The 23,560-nt window shown below is 46.7% G+C and overlaps 1 protein-coding gene across 4 annotated transcripts in view; it reads left to right on the top strand.

Moving 5' to 3' along the window:
* The first annotated feature begins 440 nt into the window (after positions 1–440).
* Zbtb34 (zinc finger and BTB domain containing 34) overlaps positions 441–23,560 on the top strand; it is a 41,961-nt gene continuing 18,841 nt past the window's right edge. The window contains exon 1 of one of the 4 annotated variants that reach the window (XM_074053172.1): positions 441–1,632. In XM_074053172.1, coding sequence (XP_073909273.1) covers positions 1,628–1,632 — 5 coding nt within the window. In that variant the 5' untranslated portion in view covers positions 441–1,627. Of the gene's footprint in view, positions 1,633–18,411; positions 18,506–18,695; positions 21,440–23,560 lie in introns of those variants that run through there. The other 3 variants (XM_020160962.2, XM_074053174.1, XM_020160963.2) reach the window with 3 other exon arrangements.

The following is a 23,560-nucleotide window of genomic DNA, read 5'->3' as shown; positions in this document are numbered from 1 at the left end:
TGCTGCTGCTGCCTTTTCTTTTATGAGGTTCCCAATGTTTCTTCCAGAAAACTACTTTATTTATGCAAGTCAGGTGACTCTTAAGCCACAGAAACATTTGATGATAAACAGATTATCATTAGGTGCATATCTTAATTGAGATTTTTGTGAACTGTTATGCCTGTATTGCAAAAGTTGAATAGTTTTGTCTTTATAATTGCTGTCTTCAGTGTACAGCATGGTTTTACTTAATTGAATGTTACTGTTGAATATTTTCTTCTTATAGAAGAGACCATGCCCTTTTGTATGACATGTTTTAATAAATGTTATCTGTCAATTTTGTAAAAGTTTTGTTTTTCACTCTGGGTAGATGACCACGTCTTGTTTTCTTTCTGGCTTTTGCACCCTAAGAATAAAGTTGTATTGTAGCCTTTCAATAAGTAAATGCCAAATGGTCTGATCCCACTGCAGCAAGTGGTGAGTGTGCCAGCATTTATGATGATTAGCTCACTGTAACCCCCGTGGGAGGCTCACAGAGGCACTGAGTGAAGCTTGGTGAGAGAAGCTAGGAATTCATTCTCTGACCCCCCTTCTGCCAGGTGTGGGTTGGCAATGGCCCATCTCTGCCAGGGACCGCAACTCTGGTCAGCTGACTTCTTAGGTTTAGTAACCACACCCTCCCTTTGTCCCTTCAAGCTCAGGGCTGGTCCTGACTTGTACCCTCCAGTGCATCACTGTCCTTGTGACTATCCTGCCAGGACCTCTGCTGCAACCTTAGGTGTCCTTATTTCACATGTCAGCTGTGATTTGGAGAAGGCTGGGTATTTACCAAAGGTTGCACAGTGCTGCAAAGTGGAGCCAGCATTCAAGAGCTGGACTGCCACACACGTTGGCAGTTTTTTCCATTGCTGTCTAATGTCCCCATGCTCATCAGTCAGGTCTTGACCTCACTTCACTTTGCCTTCCTCCACCCCACCCCAACTCCTTGACGACAGCAGCAGTGTACTTTTCAGACGCTGTGAGCACCAAGGACCCCGCGTATTTCCTAACAACAGCTCATTACCACAGACACTGCTTGTTTTAGACCAAACTTAACCATCTTCCCACACAAGCCTTCTGTTGCCACTGTTTGTTGTGAGGCCGGCCCCTCCCTGTTGCTGATTTCAAAATCAGCTCCAAATCTCCTCGTGCTTATCCCTTCTCCAGAAGTGGCCCCAAGGACTGGGCCTAGCCTTTGCTTCAGGTGAGGCCCGTCCCTCCTTACCAAAGGCAAGCAGCAGCTGCCCCTGCAGCATGGTGACCTCTGACCCCCTTGCTCACCCCCAGGCCCTAGTGACCAGCAGGAGTCCCATAGCACATATCTCCATGAGGAGGCCTGAGGGGATAGGGAGGAGTAGCACGTGAGGGGCAAGGAGATGGAGCGAGATGGAGCTGCACATTTGGGAACAGAAGGAGGTGGGATGGGAGGGTGTTGCCCAGATGGAGCTCTTAGCACCTGTGTAGCTTATTTAGATTTCCTCATAGTCAGCTCAGGGACAGCTTCCCTCCAAGTCACAGAAGCATTCCTCAAGACAGTCCACAGCCCTGGGCTTCTGGAGGGCACCAGGATTTGCCCCATAGGCCCCCAGGAGCAGGTCAGCAACTGGAAATGAGGTAAGCTCAACTGCTGTAACAGGACGTTATTATTTGGTGAGTGATTTTAAATATGTTCTTTCTCAGTGCAGATAAGGGAAGGATAAGAGCTCTACCCTCCTTTTAGATATGTTCTTAACAAAATGCTGGGGGTGTGGCTCAGTGGTACAGCACTTACCTAGCATGTGAAGCTCTGGGTTCCATTCCAGCACCACAAAAAAAAAAAGTTGAAAATCCAGTGAATGCAGATGGGCATTTGTTTCCCTTAAAGGAGAAACCACAAAGGCTGGTGGGGCTGGGGAGGGAAGGCTTTTGGTTTTTCTCTGAGCTGGTTTGACTAGCTTGAATATAACCAAATGATTTGATTTAAAAATCTTGTACCACTTTTAATTTCTACCAAGCAGATAAGCCAGTTGAACCTTGTGGGTAGCTTAACACAATTACAGGAAAATTACAGTTGTCCTTTAAGGGAGCACGTGGGCTCTATAAAAAAAGATAATTCATAAGCAATAATGTAGGTAAATACATGTTATAAAAAATAGCGGCTTTTTACTTAGACTTGAATGATTATGAGTTCTATTTTTTTTTCTTCCTCATATCCCACACTAAGAAACTAGTCCTAAAGTCATTAAATGTATTTATAACTTAATAAGATACTAGTTACTCCCCAGAGCATACTGGTCTGCCTAATATCCCAGCTAACCTTGATGAATGGAGCTAAAAGCTGCCTCTAGAATCGTCTTGTTAATTTGGGGTCACAGCAACACTGAGATAAAATCTCACTCATTAGGGTTCTCTGAACAGGTCCTCTGCAGCATGGCACTCCGGTCATGATGGATGGATGCCAAGTCTGTAAACGCTGCTGGAATTCCTGCTAGAAATGGTAGGCTTTAACATGACAAATGGCAAAGTGACCTTGAACCATCCTAGAAAGGACTAATTTTTGCCTCGTTTGCATAACATGTCATGCAAAGTATCTTTTGTCTATTCACAGTACGAAGAATAAAAGAATTATTACTAATTTTCTTCAAATTTTTTTGAACAGAGTCTCACTATGTAGTCCAGACTGGACTGAAACTTTCAGTTTTTCTGAGTACTGGGATTACAGGGGTGCACCACTGTACCTGGGCCTTAGAATTTTTTAAAGTTTCATTTCTGTATATATTTATTGGGCTCTGAACAGCCACTCAACCCACCAAATGCCATATCTACTTTAATAGGTGTAAGAAGAATTGCGGTTGCAGAGTAAAACCAGCTCTAAGAAAGGTCCATTGCCTGTTTAACATGTATTAAGTATTTGAATTGACTCCTTTATGACAGAATCACAGATGGAATTCCCTTCCAGGCTGCCTCGTGTAGCAGGAAAGGGTGACACGTTACGTTCTCTTAGGGTGGTTTTTTTTTCTTCCTCAGGCAAGCTCCTTCCTCCCTAAGACCTTCACCTGGGCCAGTGGGGATGTCTGTATCTGGGGGTAGGTTTGCACAGGTGTCCTGCTGCACCCCCAGGGCATTGAGCTGGCCTCGCTGGGCAGAGTAGGCCTGACTGGATTGTCCTGATGCCCTGGGTCCTCCTGGGGTTGTTGAACTCTGCTGTCTGAGAAGAAATAGCACTTTGGGCATTGACAGCTAACCCTACTTTAACTCTTTGAGTTCAGGAAACATGTAGAAATTCACCCCAGCAATTTTCAAGGCCTATTCCAAGGAGTTGACAGAGCAAAGGAGCAGGACCCAGCCCTTTCAACCCCCTGCTAGCGCTGACACTCCCCCATATCTACTTCATTCCACACTATTCTAAACTCCCAGCGATTGAGTCTTCACCTGCAACCCTGAGAGGCAGGTGCTGCTGCCATTCCTGAAAAACAACACTGACTTAACAGAGATGGAAAGAGACTCTCAAGAGGCAGCCCAAGTCCTGGGCTCCACTAAGTTACATGTGCTCTGCTGTCACCCAAGGGCTGCCAGCCAAGGGCTCAGAATGTCCAGAGTAAACCCCACTGCCCTGGTGGTTATCACCAGCAGATTGCCCATCTCAGCAATAGCAGAGCCTGCTTATCTCTGGGTGGGCAGGCCCAGTGTGTTCTCAGCAGCCTCCATTCTTCACCTCGTCTTCCTACCCTTGACTGCATCAAGACATCTTCCTACTGAGCAGAGCTGATCCTGTCACCTCACATGTCACCTGATGGCTCTTCACTCCTCAGTTTGACATCCAAGGCCCTTCCTACTCTGGCATCAGCCTTGACTTACCCATCCTTACCTGCTGGTTCCCATTAGGACCTAGGTCCTTGTGTTAGGATTTTCTTTGCCTTTAATACTCATCCTGCTCTTTCCATCCACTCCTTAACCTTGTCCCCCTGAAAGCCTCCTATGGTTCGGAATTCTGCAAAACTAATATCTGTGGCTCCTTTCCTGAGTCCTCCCAAAAATTTACACATTTAATGATTCTGCTACTTTTTGACTTTTTTTTTTTTTTGTGGGACTGGGATTTGAACTCAGGACCTTGAGCTTGCTAGGCAAGCACTCCACTACTTGAGCCATAGCTCCAGCCCCTGTTTCATTTTGAACTTAGCTCTTTAGTGGTACTTGTCACAGTATTGTACTTTTGTATATACCGTTCATTCACCCTCTTGCAGAGATGTCAGCTGCTGGAGAGCAAGCTCCCCAGAAACAGGGACTATGACAACTATGGCTTTTCTTACAGGCCTTCCTGGGGACTGAACCCAGGGCCTTGTACATGTGAGGCAAGTGTTCTACCACTGGGCTATATCCCCAGCCCTTTTAAATTTTATTATAAGACCTTACTAAGTTGCTCAGGCTGGCCTTGAACTTTCAATCCTCCTGCTTCAGCCTCCTGAGTAGCTGGGATTACACGTGCACCAGAGTGCCTGTCTCAGAATGGCCATCCTTATTCATAGCCAATCAATGCTGCTGAATTTGTTTTAAATGCTGCTGAGGCTTTATCCATCATTAATCTCTGTAGATTTTTTGCTTCAAAAACTTTTCTTACAGGCAAAGTGGATCAAGTGATAGAGTGCCTGTCAAGCAAGCAAGAGGCCCTGCGTTCAAAAACTTTTCTTAGGGGCTGAGGATGGGGCTCAGTGGCAGAACACATGTGAGGCCATGGGTTCAATCCCCAGCACTACAAAAAAGAAAGAAAGAAACCTTTCTTTGAAAAGATGGGCCCTCAACAACCTTCAGAAATTGCCTGTTAGCTGAGAGTTCTGAGGTGAGCATGGGTTCTCTTTTCAACCTAAATGAAAGATTTTGTGTCCGAGCAGAATAACATAGAAGAACAAAACTGGATCTCTAGACCCTAATAGGTACACCAGTCCTATAGTTGCAAAAAGTGACTAGTCTTACTGATTTCTGCTGGGAAGCTTGTTCTAAGAAGGGCTGGCTACCTTCAGTGACACTTTGACATATTCTAAAGCAGATGGTTGCCTGTTGTTTGGTAATGCTAAAATTTGTGGTGATGGATTAAGGACCAAAAGTTGCTTTTTTGTGTGTGTGGTGCTAGAGTTTGAACTCAGGGCCTCCTGCTTGCTAAGCAGGTGCTCTACCACTTGAGCCATTCCACCAGTGTGGAGGGTTTTTTTGAGATAGAGTCTTGCAAACTATTTGCCTGGACTGGCTTTGAACCACAATCTTCCTGATCGCTGCCTCCACAGATAGTTAGGATTACAGGCGTGAGCCCCTGGCACCCTGCCAAAAGTTGCTTTTGGACAATTTTCAAATTATGATTGCACCAATCTGAGCTTTAAGTAACAATAAAATGTTATAATCAGAAAACAGAATTTGGGCCAGACTGTGGGGAATTCAAGTAGAGGAATCTTTTGAATATTACAGTGTTTTACAGAGGCTCCTCCCCTGTTACATGATAATAAGTTAGTCAAGAAAAATTTTTAAAAACACTTTATTAGGAATTCAATAATGCTGAAATGCCTTTGTATTTGCTCTTCAAACGCATACATGGACTAGTCTTAGTGCAAACATGGAAGACCTCAAAGTAGCTTTATAGTCAGTGTCTATTCTTTAGTTCAATCATTCACTCCTTTATTTACCAAATATTTATTTTTGAGTCAGGGCCTCACTATGTTGCCCAGACTGGACTTGAACGATTGAGCTCCAGCAATCCTCCTGCCTCAGCCTCAACAAGTAGCTGGGTCTAAAGGTACGTACTATCATGCTCAGCCCACTAAATATGTATTGACCACCAGCTTTGGCCCTGGCCTGAGCCTACAGGTGGTAACTGATATCCTGTCTTCAGGGGTTGTAAAAATCACTCCAATAGACAAAGAAATGGACATTTCCTGCTAGGTCCTTTGCCATCTGTGTCACTTAGTTGCTAAACCTTATAACCGGACCTGTAAATAAGATTTAACCATCAGCTTCAAGAGAACAATTCTCAAACAAAGCTAACCAGGGATGATAGCCAGGACACTCTCAGCTGTAAATGTGGTCTAAACCACGGAGCTTAACTAACCTGGACAGACCCAAGTCATGGCCACGTCCTGTAATAGCTGTATAGCCACTCTCAACCTCATCTGCTGTTTTGGATTTTCATTTAACTCTTCACTTAGCATCACCTCAAGGTGGGAAGGAATGAAACTTCCCCATCAAAGATTCCTGTTTTAGCCAGGTGCTGGTGTCTCATGCCTGCAATCCTAGCTACTTAGGAGGCAGAGATCAGGAGGATCATGGTTGGAGGCCAGCCCAGACAAATAGTTCGCCAGGCCTCATCTCCAAAATAACCAGAGCAAAATGGACTAGAGGTGTGGCTCAAGTGGTAGAGTGCCTGTTTTGCAAACATGAAGCCCTGAGTTCAAACGCCAGGCCCACCAAAAAAAGATTCCTGTTTGAGCCTCCCAGGATTGCCCATTCCCCGTTTTCTAATATTCCATCTGCTGTATTTCAGCACGTTGAGTTCATACGGACAATAGGGACTCATACTGTGTGTTATTGAGGCACTGGGGATGTATCAGTAAATGATATTTTTGGCAGCAACTCAGGGCCTTGTGCCTATTTCAAGCAAGTGCTCTACCACTTGATCCGTGCCCTCAACCCTTTTTCTTTTCATTATTTTTCAGATTGGGGGCATGATTTTTGCCCCCAGGTAGTGCCTCCTGCATAGCTGGGACCACAGGTGTGTGTCACCATAACTGCCTTGTTTTTGTTGAGATGAGGTCTAAATAAGATTTTGCTCAGACTGACCTCCTGATCTCCATCTCCCAGAGTAGCTAGGATTACAGGTGTGAGTTACTGTGCCTGGCAAAAATGGATTTTTAAGGTCCCTTCTCTCCTGGAGTTTATATTCTAGAGGCAGCTAATCCTGGACCTGCTCTTAACAATAATGAGAAGCACACAGACTCATGCAGGAGCAGAATGACTAGGAGTGCATAAGAAGGGTGAAAGGAATTATGCCTGGGAAGCCATGGATGGGAGTGAAGAAGAGGCATCCTACCCAGATGGAATAGCATGAAGAAAGGCTGGGAGGTGGAGAATGTGAGGGTAGATAGCTGGGGGAATCCAGCAAGAAAGGGAGTAGGAGGGGAGGGGGCAGGAGGTTAGCATGGTAATGGGTACCAACTACTGAGCATACTTAAGCCAGGCTCTGTGTTCCATTCTTCACATGTAATACCACATTAGATCTGTACTGCAACCCAGCTTGAAAGGCAAGGGGAAACTGAGGTTCAGAGAGTTGACATAAGTGGCAGAGCTGGAATTGTAAGCTAGTTATCTGTTTCTGAGCCCGAGTTCATGATAATTCCATGTTACCATGCGAGGTCATGTGTGCTGCAGAGTGTGGAGCTGATTTAGTAAGCAATGATCCGGGCTGACAGGAAGATGAACCCGATGGAATGATAAGACTTCAGACGTGGTGTTTATGCTGCATTCCCTCCATGAGTTGACTGACTAATAATAGGCTTGCCAATATAGTCTCCTGGGTGTAGAATAAGTGCCTTGAGTGAAGAGCCACCAGGAGCCCAGGTAGGTCACGTTCAAAGTTGATGATGAAATAGGGAAAGCCCATAGGCTCCCTGTAGCCTATGGGAGGGGTTCTGAGAACAAGAATTGCAGAGGCTCCTTCTAAACTTGTTTCCTCCTATAAGATTTTTTTGGTCTCATCTACTGGTCATGAACTCTTCCCCTCCCCTAAGTCATGCATGCCAACCAAACCCCAGTTAGCAACTCCTTTAATATAATCCAGAAATTACTAGTATCCCTAGAATAAACAGCACTCACCTCCTTCTCCCCATAATGGTCTTTTTTTGTTGGATTGGTTTGATTTTTTTTTTTTTTTTTGAGATGGAGGTTTTAACCATGCAGTCTAGGCTGACCTAGAACTCACGATCCTCCTGCCTTCCTTGTGGTTGGCATTTCAGGTGTGCACCACTACACCTGGCCTCTTTGATGGTCTAGCAGAGAATGGCATGGACCCCTTCCCTCCCACACAAAGTCTATTAAGTCTGATTCTTCTGCCTTGGAAGGTTGCTGTCACCACCCTGTCCCCATTCCTCTCACCTAGCTTGTTGCACCAGCCTGACTTCACCCTACACTCTGTCTGACTTACTTTTCTTTCTGGTCACCAGCCTGCTCAGAAACCTCCATGGGGTCCCCAGTTCCTACCACGGCAGGCCCAAACTCTCTAGACTCTACTCTTAGACTTCTTTCTGGTTGATTTCTTCCCTACTCCTCTGTCCTACCTACTCTACCCCAGCCAAATTCCCTCTTTGGGCTTTCCTGTGACTGCTGGTTCCCATAAGTATCACTAATGCTGTTCCCTCTGCTGCCTACTTTATGTTCTCCTCCTGCCAGAATCCTGCCCACTAGTCAAGGGCACCTGCCTTAAGACGCTTCCATTTTCCTTCTAACTCAGCAGCATCTGCCCCTCTGCAGATGCCAGGAAACTCAGGTTGGATCATCCTGTGGGCATCATTCGTGTGTATTATTTCCAGCTGTATGAGGACCAGAAGGGTGTAAAGACCTGCTTATTTTTGTGTCCCTTGCAGCACAGGCCTAAGCATCCAACAAGGGTTTGTTCATTTAAAATAAGAACAATTTGCTACAGGGGCTAGCCATGGTGATCAATGTCTGTAATCCCAGCTATTTGGGAAGCAGAGATAGACGGATTGTGATTTGAGGCCAGCCCAGGCAAAAAGTTACTGAGAACCTATCTCAAAACTAAGCTGAGGGCTGGTGGAATGGCTCAAGTGGTAGAGCATCTGCTTAGCAAGCTCGAGGACCTGAGTTCAAATCCCAGTACTAAAAAAAATTTAAAAATCCAAGCATAGTGGTACATATCTGTAATCCCAGTTATTCAGGATACAGAGGTAGGAGGATCATGATCAGAGGCCAGCCAGGGCAAAAAGCAGGAGACCCTATCTAGAAAACAAACTAAAAGGAAAAGGACTAGGGGTGTGGCTGAAGTGATACGATGCCTTGCTTAGCAAGCATGAGGACTTGAATTTAATTCACAGTACTTCCAAAAAGAGAAAGCCCAGTCTCTTATGGTCCTGAATCAGATGAAGGCATGGAACCTGCAAGATAAAGGCTGGGAAGACCAAAATACTCCCCAAAGTAAAGACACACCAAATTCTTCTGGCAAGAGGTAAAAATGTACAAAATTGTGCCATTTCTATTTGCATTCCCTCTTGTAAGTTCAATCATTCACTAAATACAAAATTTTTCTTAACCAGCCACCTCCAAGGTAGGAACTGCTTCAGAAATGACTCGGTGACGAAGGTTGGCTTTGTCACTTTCCAGTTTCTCCTCCTTGGGAACTGAAATGTGCTGACCCATTCAGGGACCCCTGCTGCCTCTATACCACCTGAGAGCAGCTGTCACAGCTGGTGTGCAGTGCCTGGGATCAGAGTGGTCACCCTGCCATCAAGCTGCTTCTGCTCCTCCACCCTCTCTGCAAACAGAGGCAATTCAGGCTGTATTTTGTTTTGAACGTAGAAAAGTGACCAGGTTGGCTCAGTTTAAAAACAGTTTTTGCCTTGTTCTTTGAGCAATCTTTTACTCTTCTTCTAGCCCAGGAGCCTCAGAGTCACAAATCGCTCCTTTCATAAGTCTGGACCCCATAGAACTCCCCTGCCTTGGGCAGGATGAAAGTCAACTTGTTATTCTACAGAAGGTCTGGGAGACAGCTTGTCCTGTGATCAGAGTGGCCCTTGGGGGGAATTCTGCAGGGTGGAAGGGCGGCCTCTGAGTGTGAGGTTGGGAGCCCCTCCCCAAATATGGCCCTGATCTGCTCCCACCCAAATGGTAACATGCTCTTAAGACTCTCTGGCAGCATCTGCAATGGCTAGCAGCTACTGACCCCTGGCCTCCCTCAGGGTGACAACCTAGGACTTGTACAGACAGTGAGCCAAGGAAGAGACCCTGGGGGAGATTCCCTCCTCTTGTTGGCTAGGAAGGGAAAGTTTTCTCTTGGGAGAGTTTCTGGTCCTGTGAGAACAGGACAGCTGGGCTGGGTGCACTATTCTTTTCATTGCTCTGTGGGTTAGAGTGGAAAGAAACTTACACCAAAGCTTGCCTTATCGTTGTGCAATTCACTCCTGGACCTCAGGATTTCCTGCTGGCCGCACTTTTTTTTTTTTTTTGATAACTAAAGTATGATAAAGCATGAAAGAGTCCAAATCATACAAACACAACTCAATGAATTGTTACAAAATGAGTATACCCATGTCATCAGTACCAGATAAAAAAAAAACATGGAGTTCAAAAAAAGTTCCCCTCATTCCTCTTCCCAACAGAAACCTACCCTGATTAGTAGCACCGAGGGTTAGTTTTACCTGCCTTCCAACTCTATTGATGGAATCCTATGGCAAATACTCTTTTGCATCTGTTCAACATTGTTTCTGAGCTTCATCCATGTTTTATGTGATTGAAGTCCTCACATTCAGCTTTAAATTGGATGGCTCCCAAAATTGCAGCTCAACTTGCATTAAAGTTCACCCAGGCACTGGTGATTCACACCTATAATCCTAGCTACTCAGGAGGCAGACATCAGGAGGATTGAGGTTTGAAGCCAGCCTAGGCAAATAGTTCATGAGAGCCTATCTTGAAAAAAAAAAAAAAAACTCTTGACAACAAAGGTCTGGTGGAGTGGCTCAAGTGGTAGAGCGCCTGCCTAGCAAACATGAGGTCCTGAGTTCAAACCTCTGTACCACAAAAAAAAGTACCATACGCCATTGCAGACTATTTCAAGTTTGAATGAGATTGTAATACCCAATCTTTCTCCTGCTTAAAAAAAAAAACAAAACAGCATTTCCATCTGCAGGATGTGACCCCAGCACGTAACTATGGGTATCTGAAGAGATTCATGTAGCTGTACTCTGTTTCTAATTCTTTCTTCTGCCTCCTGGGTCTCCTGATTTAAGAGGGCTTTCTGCTGAGCAGATGATGAAATGTCAGTGCGACATGACCAAGTGTGCTGCGTTTCCTTGAAAGGAATGGCTCTTCCGTGGGGTGGGGAGTTTCCTGGACACATTGTACGTGTACAAGATTGTTGATGGAGGACAGGCCTTTGCAAGCAACCATGGACTCTGCTATTGAGAAAGACAGCAAGGTCAGTTACACATAGTCCTTAGCTCCTGGGGCTAATCTCTTAGAAGTGGCTTTTTAGCAGCACTGACAGGACATTGCAGGGCAGGCCTGTAGGCAGGGTGGTTAGAAAAGTGCCCACTCAGATGCGCTTTCTGAATCATTGACCTTCAATTCTGGGCCATCTAATCCTAGCGGGTGCCTGCCCCCTTTTTGTTCTTCCAATGTTCCTTGTTTGAAAACCTCTATCTAGCACTTGCTTTGGTACTAGACCCACAGACCACAGTGAGAAACAAGACCCAGTCCCTGCTCTCAAGTCACAGGAAGTCCCTGCCTGACAGCAGGAAATCCTGGTATCTTCTAAGAACTGTGGGAAAGCCAGACAAGGTCCCTGTTGTTCAGCTGCTATGCCTGACAGAGAAGGCAGCAGATGTCCTAACTCAGTGTGATATTTCCCAGGTAAGTTGGACAAGGTTGAGTAGTCTCATCCTTGTACACCCCAGCATGGATACAGGAACCACTGTTCATTTCGTGACAATCACAAGCCAGGCACTTCATAAAGCACCTGACAGTCATTGTACTCCTTCCAACCACCCTTTGGAATCAGAACAACGATCATCACTGTTTCACACATGAGGAAACAGGTGTTCAGAAAAGTTAAACATCTTAACTTTCGTCAGTGAGTTTTGACCATGAAAACTGTATCCTTGACTAATTGCTTGACCAAAAGTTGGGCCACCATAATAAGACTTCAGCTCTAAGAGCTCTGTAGAAGAGACTGGATGCAGGTCACCCACATATCTGAATGTCCTTTGAGTGCTGGAGGCAGGTATTAGGGAGAGTTTTGGTATAAATTATCAGCTAAGCCAGGCTTCCACGATGGAAAAATAACGTGTTTTGGTTACAGCCAGAAGAGCTAAAGGAAAAAGGGTTGAGATTCTCTGTGCAGGGTCAGCCCCCCACCCCCACCCCATGAATTATACCTCCTGACTTGTTTGACAATGAGCACCAAGGTTTCTGGGAGTTCCAATTGGCCACTTATTCTTCAAGAGGACAAAAATGGTGTCTTTCAAACAGGGGCATTAAAAATAAAGGGCTGAGGTCTCGCCCAGCCTTGTTGAATCTTGACTGACAAGAAGGCAGTCTTTGAACAGATGGTTCTCCAGGCGATGAGGTGGGAGGGACGGAGGAAGGGACAGATCAGTTGACGAGTTTTCTCATTAAGTGGCCAGAGGCAAAGATTCCACTGAACTAAGCTCCTTGATGAGAGGGGAATGGAGAATGACAGCCTGTCAGGACTGGGGAGGGGGAGACAGCCAGGGTGCACCTCTACCTTGTGCTGTCCCCTGCATTGCTGCCTTCTGCTCAGGCCTTCATAAGCCCACAGCTCCTACTGACTCAGCACCCACTAAGCACCAGGCTAGCCACTTCACTTTTATTATCTCACGGGATTCTCCTAACAGCATTTAGGGCAGGTACTGTTACCATGCCTATTGGACCAGATGAGAAAACTAAGGTTCAGAGAGTCTGATTAGCTTGCCCAGGGTCTCATGGTGTTTATCGTGTGTGCCCAGTCTTGGAAATACCATGAGAGAAGTCAGGTACCTGTTCATGGTGGAGGCACTATGTCAGAAAGCAAAGTGCTGGGCCCCAGTGATAGGGGACAGGACCATGTAGCTGAGACCAGGGAATAGAGCGGACATTGGAGCTGGCGAGGAGCAGATTCCTAAGTAACCCAGGGCCCTGGGCAACCCTGGTTCAAGCTGGGGTATGGGTGGGGGGAGAAAGAAGATATCAGGAAGGCAGGCAATGCTGGGAGCATCCCAGCACTGCTCCCCAGCATCTGTGAGTATCCACTTGTTTAGTTTTTCTTTGGCCTGTCTAACCATCTGATAAATTATACACGGTGGTGGTTTATGCCTTTTTCCTGTGAAAGCAGGGTAGCACATAAGCTTGAGAGCTTCGAGTTTTGGGTTTTTTTTTCCCATCTACTTCTAAATTCCCAGCACCTAGAGCAATGTTTGGTATTTAGTGAGTGCTCAATAAATGTTTGTCAAATGAACAAATATGTAACAGTAGTTTGCCTCCCAGGGGCACCGTGTGGCTCCATTGCCAGCTGATTTTGCTTGCAGCATGGTGATCTCACCTCTCCTATAGGGACTCTCTCAGTTACTATTTCTGCAACCTGAACAAACAAGGAAAGCACTCTGTTCACGCTCAGCCATCAAGAGCAGCAAAAGCCAAAGAGAAAGGTTGTGGTGGCCAAGAACAAATGTAGACATTTCTCATTAAAGTTGAGTAAAAGAAAAACAAAACAAGGCAAAAAGCAAAGGTGGACTGTCCTCCCTCCTGAGCAACGCCTGGGATGATCGCAGAGAGCCCTGGAGACGTTCTGATTTTGTTCTAAGGAGGAAAGGAATAAAGGACACCATAGGGGAAAGAGAAAAAGGAGACCCTTACTCTCCAGAGCCTCACATTTGCGATCTTCAGCAAGGCCTCCAGCTATCAGAGGCCACCACTTTTCTTTTTAAACAGCTTTCAACTCTGAAGAAAGCACTGAAGTCACGTCTAAGGTCAATGGAAGTATTTGCTCTAGGGAAATTTACATGGGGTGGGTGGAAGATGGTTCTATTTTCCAGGGTATCTTTTTAAAAAGGCTTGGTCATCAAAGTCACCTGCAAAGCCCTCTGACTTTTGAGCAAGGACAAGCAGTGTTTCTGGTCTGAAGTTTGATGGACAGGACATTGGCTTTACTTTAAACACATGCGGCGGCATGAAGGCTCTTCATGTGGGGTTTGCTCCCTCCATTCAAATCCAGGGTGTGCCCAGCGGGTTCCTGCCTGCTTATAGCTCTCAGAGCACAGTCACCTTTTTAAACCAGACCTGATGTTCACAGATGTCTCCACTTTCCTGACTGGGAGAAAACACACTGTGAGTTACAACAGTCCATCTTAAGACATTGCGTTCAAGAACATTATTGATTCTGAAATATATTCTGGATTTCATGACCACGTTTAGGGCAAGGAACACAACCAGATTAAATTTATGCCTTGATTGTAAGATGTGTTTAGATTCCAGGAATGTTTAAATTTTAATCAAAATGCATTCTTTATTAAAAGAAGAAATCCAGTGATATTTGTCTCCATCTTCAGATGAGCAAGAAAAAGTTAAAAAGATTCAAAGATTCATCCAGAGCAACTTTAAAGACCCTCCATTCACTTCATTAGTGCATAGCACCACTCGCTACTCCTACAGGAGAACCAAAGTGTGTGTGGGTGTGGGTATGAACCTTCACCAGTAATGGCTCTGATGAAAAAGGGGAGGGGAAGTGCAAGGTGGTCCAAATGAGGTTGGGTGCCCACCTCTGAGGTACTGGAACTGGGGAGGAAAGCCCATGCAGATTTCCTGGAAACCTTATTTTTCAAATGAGAAATTTTCCCAAATGTGGACAGCATTTCTGTCTCCTCATGCCTATCATCCTCATGGATCTAGGGAAGCTGCTAGAGAGGGGCTGCCTAGGATCAAGGGACCGTTTACATTGATGGGAAGACCCAGCTTAAGGCACGATGCAGTAACAGGGGAAGAGAGATGAGCGTTCCACTTCTTCATCATTCATTCGTTCCTATTCACTGATTCATCAAATGGTTACTGCTGCCCATCAAGTACCATGTTCTCTGTGGGCTGCAGAGAAAATGGATCAATAAACAGTCCCTGCCCTCAGGAACACACTTAGAAGCAAAAACATGTGGCTGCTCATTATCTATTAATTCAACACATACTTATTAAGCACTAAGTGCTAGAGAAATAGCAGGAAAGAAGTCAGACAAGTTCTGTTACAGAGTTTACAAACTCGTGGTGGAGAACGAAGAGACTAAACACACAATTAGACAAGTGATTAATTAATCACCAGTGTGATTACTATAAAGTATTACAGTGTGCCAGGAGAGTGGATTGTAAGGGACAGTGTTGGTGAATCAGCAGGACAACTGGAGAGAGTAGACCAGGAATAAAATGACAGCGGCAAAGGATGCCAGGGGCAATACCTAGGCCCAGTGTATGGTGGAAGGTCTCAGGTCAGAGGGAGGCGAGATCAACCTAGGGATTGGCCCTACCTAGAAGCTGTGCAGATGAGACAGCAGGAGAGAGCGAGCAAGCCATCTTTCTGGGAAGTGAGAAATGGCTGCACAAAAATAGGAGCTCTTGAGGCGATCCTTACTCCTTTGCTTTCTTGCTGATCAAGAGTATTTATTAAGGCAAGGTATGGTGGTAATCCTAGGTACTAAGAGGTGGAGATCAGATGGATTATGGTTCCAGGCCAGCCTATGCAAAAAGTTAGCAAGTCCCCCATTTTTCAGTTAATAAAAGCTGGGCATGGTGGCCCATGCCTGTCACCCCAGCTACATGGGAAGCATAAATAGGATTGCAGTCCAGGCTGTCCTGAACATAAATGAAGGACCTTATTCAAGAAGTATCTACAGCAGCCAGGCCACACCAGTGGCTTCACGCCTGCAATCCGAGTTACTCAGGAGGCTGAGATCAGGAGGATTGTGGTTGGAGGCCAGCCCAGACAAATAGAGAGACCCTATCTTGAAAATGCCTTACACAAAAAAGGGCTGGGGGAATGCCTCAAGTGTTAGACTGCCTGGCTAGCAAATGTGAGTTCAAATCCAGTACCAAAAAAAGAGAAAAATACCTACAGCAAAAAGGCCTGGGGGTGGTGGTGAATCAAGTGGTAGGAGCACCTGCCTGGCAAGTGCAAGGCCCTGAGTCCTGTCCCCAGTACTGCCAAAAAAAATTGTGCTATGCAAGAATGCCATCCTATTATCTTACCTGATGATGTATTATTGCTGTCACTACACTGCTGTGCAGGTCAGCACTCATCAGGATTTTGTGCCTTGCTCCAGATCAGAAGCTCCTGTGTGTTTGAGCAGTGATTTGGACCTGAATCTGCCACATTTCTTATCCATAATATTCTCTACTGCAGTCTTGGCCATGGGAAAGGGGACGGGGCTCTACAAATCACACCTCCGAGTTACACGCTCTGAAGTGTGAACCAGTCCCCATCACACTGGCAGTGAGTGCCAGAAGGGTCTCTGAGGAAGAGAGCTGTACCTGGCCTTGTTCCCAGAGAAGCACTCACTCTCCACTGCAGAGGCCATAGTGGACAGAATCTTCATCCACTGGATGTTCTAGAGGTTGGTGGACATCTTGGACCTGCTTAGAGAGACAGGCTCCCCCTGCTGGCCCAGTACTACTCAGGTAGGAGGCAGGTGGAAGGCGCACACAGGCCAGTGTGTCTTGGTGAGGAGAGCAAGCAAGGAAGCTCCAAAGAATCCACGTAATTTATAATTTAAGGGAGACTCAAGAGTCACATGTATCTCTGTAAAGACTCAGACAGGTATCAACGTAGACAGCAGGTTTAGCCAAATGAAACTGCAAAGTGGGCCCGAGTCAAGTGGTAGCAGGTGGCCAACAAATTTGAGACACCACACAGGAAGGTCAAACACTTAGGAACTTTTGGTCTTTATGTCCTTAACATCAGGCAAATACTGTATCACAGCCAAGAAGATCTCAACTCTTACCAACGAACTAAGCAAAAATCAGGTACAATGATGAGGCCAAAGTCTCAGTCTCCAGGGAAACAAGAACTCACTGCTGTGGGCCCGTGAATCAGTTCAGGGGTCCTGGGAAACCTGACCTGATAAGATGATGAATTCCTGTGCTCTATGTGCGCTGAGCTCACTCTCGGGGACAGATCTCAAGCAAACAGCTCAAGAGGAATAGCAATCAGTGAATGAAACTGTTTGTCTGCCCAGATGCCTGCAGCCCAGGTGCTGGCTACTCAAAGTCTGTGCTTGGAACAGTCTGTTGCCCTAGAGGGCAAAGCTTCTGGTCTGGACATAGAGTCAGGGAGATCAATCTACATCTGCCATTTACTAACTGTGTGACTTTTTTTTTGTGTGCAGTTTGGGGGTTTGAACTCAGGGCCTACACCTTGAGCCACTCCACCGACCCTGTTTTTGTGATCCTCTTGATCTCTGCCTCCTCAGCAGCTAGGATTACAGGCATGAGCCACTGGCACCTGGGTCTAACCATGTGACTTCAAATAAATCACTCAATCTCTCTGAGCCTAAGTTGACTCCTGGATAAAACAGGAGTGAAAGACTGCTACCAGCAGGGGTTGTGTTAAAGGTGAGTGGTGGGGTGCTTGTCTGGCATTGCCCTGGGTTCTATCCCCAGCACCATAAAAATAAACAGAGGGCTGATAGAATGGCTCAAGTGGTAGAGCACCTGCCTAGTAAGCATGAGACCCTGAGTTCAATTCCCAGTACCGCCAAAAAACAAAACAAAACAAAACAAATAAAGAAAGAAGGTCATGTCAATAGTGCCCTGCATCAGTGTGACCAGGGTAGTTGTGATTGACAGATGATCCTGGAAAGATCCTGGAGAGACAGTTCCTGCTTGAAAAGCACAAGTAACATCAGAAGTCAGTCATTCTATATTGAAGAGGAAATGGTATTTTTGACTCCTAGTCAGAAAAAAAGAAAATAAACTTCTGTCACAACGATTGAGTCCACGAGAACACAAAGGGATGCCCTTCAAGGGGCTCTTGAGGCCCCACTCCCACCCCAAGGTGTGAACACTGGGGTGTCTCCAAGGGTTGAAATGCACATTTTTTGAGGAACATTCTGTGGCTGGGGTTTTAAATGTAATCTGTTTTGAGGGAGAGAGCAAACCTGCCCAGGGCGACAAATAACCGGGTAGGGCTGGTCTCTAGGCCGTGCTAACCACTGCCCCTTACTCCCCTCAGCTTCCCGGCTAGGCACAGGGCAGGCACCTGAAAGACTGCAAGTGCGAGGGGCGGATGGGTCGGAGGGGTGGCCGCAGGCCCCAATGCACACGGGTTGCGCTGGTCCTCGGGTTCCCACCCTTGGGCTCCAGGAGCCCCGGGTGCGCCCTGCTGCCGAGCCCACCTCCCGCCAGGAGGGGGCGCCGAGGAGAAGGCGGGTAGAAGGCCGCGGTTCTCGGAGCCACCTCCGGATCCGGAGTCGAGATCCGGGGGTCGAGACCAGGGCTGCAGGCCGTCTGCCCTACAGTTCTCAGTGTGGGTCGGGGACAACGGCCTGGCGACATTCCGGACACCGCTACAGACGCCCCGGCACAGGGCTGCCAGGCTGGTCCGCGCCTGCCCGGAAGCGCGGGAGCCGAGGGGGCGGGGCCGGGAAGCGCTTCCGGGGGCGGGGGGCGCGGGCAGGGGCGGCAGCCGGAGCGGCGGGGACGGGCCTGGCGCCGGCGGCGGCGGAGGGGGCGCCGCGGGCGGGCGATGTGAGCACGGCGCTCTGGGCAGGTGAGACGCGCCGGCCGGGGGCGGCGGGCAGCGGGTGAGGCGCGGGCGGAGCCGGCGAGGTCGGGGGCCGTCCTCGGGCCGCTGTCCGGCTCCCTCTGGGCGCGGCGGGGCGGGCGTCTCCGCGCCTGGTCAGTCTCGGGGCCGGCCGGCGGCTGGGTGGGCGGGCGGCGCCAGCCAGAGCCGAGGCCGGGCGGGGTCCGGAGGCCTGGGCACCTGCTTGGGCCCGGCGCGCGCCCCGAAGGGACCACTAGGGCTGGACTGCGGGGTCTGGGCGCCGCCGGCCGGGCCGAAGGTGGCTCTGAGGCAGCTGCTCAGGGCTCTCCAGCCTCCGCCCCGGGCGTCTCGGGATTCCCAGTTTCCGGGCCCCTCGCTCCCGGGCGCTCCCTGTTGTACCGGCGGGGGGTAGGGGGCTGAGGCCCCTGCAGAGCCAGGCCCGGCCGCGGGGTCGACTCCGCGGGTGTCTGTCCTGGAGCCGCTGCCTCATGCCACCGCCTTTCTCCAGGTAAACAGGCGGCGACGGCGCGTTATGCTTGGCCTGGGAGGTCTCCATGGTCACTCCCGCTCACTCGGGTCCTGCCATTACCGAGGGCGGGCTGGGCTGACCTGGGGTGTAAACAGTACCCTTCTAGGCCAAGTGGCGGGGCTTTAGGGCGGCACCAGCCAGGGACGCTCCGTCTTGAGACTTTCAGCAAGCTTTTTCCACATTGGGCCTCAGTTTCCCTATGTAAGAATTGCGAGTTCCGATTAGCACCCTTAAAGACCCTTCTGGCTCCACAGTGCTGGGTATGTCTGAAATTGGAAGGTCTGTCGTTGATTCCACATGCTCGGTAGTTTCACTGAAGACTTTTTGCAAATGTAGACTTTGTAGCCACTTACTGCACTTTGTTTCAGACAGGTTTAAAATGATTCCAAGAAGCTTTTCTAAACCTCACCTTACTCATCCTTCATCCCTTGCCCGTTGTCCCTCGTTTTAATCACATTCCTTGGAGCTCTTGCATGCAAACGTTTTGTTGTTTATATTTCCCATTTTCTCTTTGTTGCCTAGTCCAGGCCCTCTTTGCTTCACATCTGGATTATTGCAACAGCTTCTTAGCTGGTCTCTGACTCCAGAGGTTCTCCCCTCCCCCATCCTTTCTTTATGCTAACGCCAAACTTACTGTAGGAGGTCAAAAAATAGTTGAGTGCTTGCTTATTAAATGTCAAGATGCTGTTCTATGTGGTGGAGGAAAGTAGTTGAAGGTGCACAGTCTCCAAGCAGCCTTATACCATGGGCTGAGACATTACCTGTGGAAAGGTAATTTTGATACCACAGGCTGTGTGCTGAATTTAGAAGGAGAGAGAGGGGTTATTGTATACACATTGGTCAGGGAAGGCTTAGTGAGGGGGTGGGATTTGAGCTGGGTGTTAAAGGGTGAGTAGGGTTTTGATAGGAAAAGAGGAGTCAGCCCTGTGATCCTGTGGAGTTAGTGACTAGACCAACTTCCTGGCAGAGTAGAGCTCTTGAAGGAGGGAGAAAAGAAGAAAGATCTGTGGGGGCTGGTTCATGAAGAACTTGAACACCAGACCGAAGTTGAAACTATTCTAAAGGCATTGGTGAGTGACAGGAGACAAGGGGTGGTTCCTGTGCTGGAGGCAGAAGGGAGAGGCTGGGAGGCTAGAAGAGAGAAGATCAGCTAGGAGGCCATGACAGTCAGATCACTACTGAAAGCTAAGTAGTGTTCTTCTGCCTGCCACATTGTGTCCAGCCACCACCAGCCCTTCTTTTCAAGATTCTTTTTGGATTACCCCACCCCTACTCCCACACCTGAACCTCTGCCTCTTCTCCAAGTCTGGCCCCTGCAGAAGAAGCCAGGTTGTGACTGTGGCTTGGCTTTGCTCCTGTATTTCCCCTCCTCTGTACACATTCTGCATTTCACTTCCTTCAAGCCCCTGCTGAAGGCATACTTCCTCCAGAGGGTGTTCCCTGCCTGCCCTCCCCCATGCCTTTGTGGCCCTCGGATCCAGCATTGGTTCCTTGGTTATTGAACTTGTTCTTTTCTTTACTTTTCATTTTTGGAGGAGACTATCTATTTCTCTCAGAACTCTTCTAGTACCTAATGCTGGAGCTGGGCTTTTATAACAGTTACTCACATACTTCCTGATTATTGTTGGTAAACAACTGTTTTGTAAGTTGACTTTTTTTTTAAAGGAGAAACTGTTAGAAGTCATCAGCCTTCTCTGTCATGGATAACTAAAAAATTCAAGGTGGATGTTTTCAGCTCTCATTCTTGGAATGCAGAAGGCACGAAATGAATATTTGAAATATTAAAATGTTACTCTTGATTATGGGAAAAGAAACATGTCATGTTGTTCTTCAGTTGGAGGCTGTGGGGAAGGAACATAAGCGTTGGAATCAGGCCCCAGTTTGCATCCCAGCAAGGCTACTTCTTGAACTTGAACAGTTTCTCAAATTGCTTTTTTTTTTTTTAATATGTAGCATGTGGAATAAAGTCCATTTCATAGGTTATTATGGGTTTTTAAATGAGAATGGTACACAAAGAGGTAGCAAAGTTGGTAGCACGCAGTAACTGATGCATTTGCATTATTATTAGGTGTAAATTTATCAAGGTGGAGGAATGCTAGGCTGCTGGACTGTGCGGGTCCACAGAGTGGTGAATTTCCGCTTTCCAGTTGAAGCACTTGTCAAAAATGTCAGTATGTTGAATCTAGAATGCCATCACTATGTTTTATTCCCATTAATTTTCATGTTACTTTAGTTTAAATTCTGCTTAATGTTTTTCATACTTAATTGTGTCCATTTAATGTTTTGTAGCTGACAAACTGCTGAAGTTAGTTTAGTGAAGGTCATCAACTGAATGCAGTTTAAGTTTCTAATGGTTATTTTCTGGTTGATGTTGATGACATGGAAAACCTCATGGAAGAATGCAATTCAAGGTGAGCTTTTCTAATCCTTTTGCCATAAGAGGCAGAATGTAATGTATTTTGTAGGTCCTGTGCCCCTGAAATGCCAGTAGTAAGCAGATAAGACGCTATTCCTTAGCATTTTTAGGTTGAGTTCTTTGCCCTAAGAAACCATATTCTTTTACCTGCAACAAATCCTTTAGTTCATGGTTAGAATCTGAAACATATAGCCAGGTGAGGTGATGCACATCTGTAGTTCCAGCTGAGGTATTCAGGAGGCTGCAGCAGGAGAACTGCTTGAGTCCAGGAGTTTGAGGACAGCCTGGGTAACATAGGAAGACCTTGTCTCAAAAAAAAACAAAAAAAAAACCCACAACATCTTTTTTTGCTTACTTTACTAGCAGTGCAAAGAGAGGACCTTTCACAGACAAATGACTACAAACCATTTGAAGTATGACATATTGTGACTCCTTAATTATTACCGTGTTATTATATCCTTAAATGTTTCTCTTTCCACTTGAAATTGGTCAGTAAGAATCCAGCACCAAAAACTCTCCTGCATCTCACCAGTATGCCTGGATTAAAGTCTTATTCTTACAGGAAGAGTTCTGACTCTGGAGCTGACAAATGTAGGTTCATATCCTGGCCTAGCCAAGTCATTAGCTGAGTGACCTTGGAAAAGTTTCTTAGTCTCTTGAGTTCATTTCCTCATGTGCACAATGAGGATAATTGTAACATCTGTCTCCCTGTAGTCAGGAAGATTTAGTGCTTGTTTAGCACACTGTACATAGTAGGAGCTCAATAGTTGGTAGTCTTTAGTATTGCTAGTAAAGTTAAAGGCCATTGCTTTTTCCTGCTTAGAAAGCTCAGAAGCTGCCTCTGATGTTTTTGCATCGGCTAAGACAAATCACACCCTCAAAATTAGTATATCTGAGCAGACCTGGAGAATGTTAACGCCTTGGTCGGAAATGTAACAGTTTGGATAAAAATGTTCTCTCCGGCTCACATGAATTAATGCAGTAAGAACTCTAAACTTGTTTTCCTTTAAATTAGGATGAGTGCTTCATGAATATCCATCACAGAATGCCATTTTCTTTATTTTATTTTTTTTTTCCCTGCTCTGGGTTTCAGCAGCACCAGAATGTTTTGTGCAGCCTTGGTGCTCTTCGGCGGCTGCTGCTTTCCAAAGGATTAGATTGTAGCTCATGACAGCTCCATTTTAGTTTTGATCTAGACCCAGGCAGAAATATCTAGAAAAGTTATTTTTATAGAGTTGTTACTGCTGTTACCATGCCTTTCGTCTCCAGTGCCTCAATCTGTGGTCTTTTTAATGACTTTTTGTATGAGTGAAAATGAGGGATCTTCAGTACCTGATGGAGAAAGGCTTGTTTGAGCTGTGTCTCAGGTGTCAACGAATGAGTGAAACTGGCAGGTGCAAAAATTGGGTTTAGAATCAGGAGTATCTTGACTGAGAATAATCGGTACCTCCTGGTGCCTTACATTACTTCCAAATTTGTAAACTTACTTTCCTTTCTTGGCTGCGTAGCTGGGTATTTTTGCAGGAATTGTAGCATCTCGTGAAGCATCTCATGTTTCTAGGTTAGGTGGGAATAAGCCCCCTTGCTAGATTTTGCCTCCTGCCACAGACTAGCTTGTACCTCAAGGGTCTTCAGCAGGAAAAATTGAGAGCTGAGGATTCAGCTTGGGTTAGATTGTGCCAGGTGACCCATGCTCACTCCCTGTCCTCAGAGAGCTCACCTGAGCGTGGGAAAGCTCTGCAGTGCTCACATCTCACAAAGTGAGCACAACTCCAGTGCTTAGTCTTTATCTGCCACTGTAGTTCTGGTTGTCATTATGGAGAGATGATTCTGGGACTTTATCCAAGAACACTGTAAAAGGGATTTCAAGGCCTGGGTGGGTGTTTTGCCCAGGTGACATTTAAGAGTCCTTTTTCATCTGTAGGTTCCCTGCAGCATGATCAGCAGTGTGAGAGGACATGACTAGTTTTTCATTGTTTAGTTGCCTCACATTTAACAGAATGTGTGGTGCCCACTTTTACTTATAGCATATTCAAGGAAATGCCGTTTTAGCAGAGGACCATGTGTGCTTGTTATTTCTTTCATTAGCTGCTCTGTTATGGCACTGCTTTTACAA

Source organism: Castor canadensis, chromosome 13 (assembly GCF_047511655.1).
Source record: "Castor canadensis chromosome 13, mCasCan1.hap1v2, whole genome shotgun sequence".
NCBI classification, from domain to species: Eukaryota; Metazoa; Chordata; class Mammalia; order Rodentia; family Castoridae; genus Castor; species Castor canadensis.
This window is presented reverse-complemented; position numbering and strand designations above follow the sequence as displayed.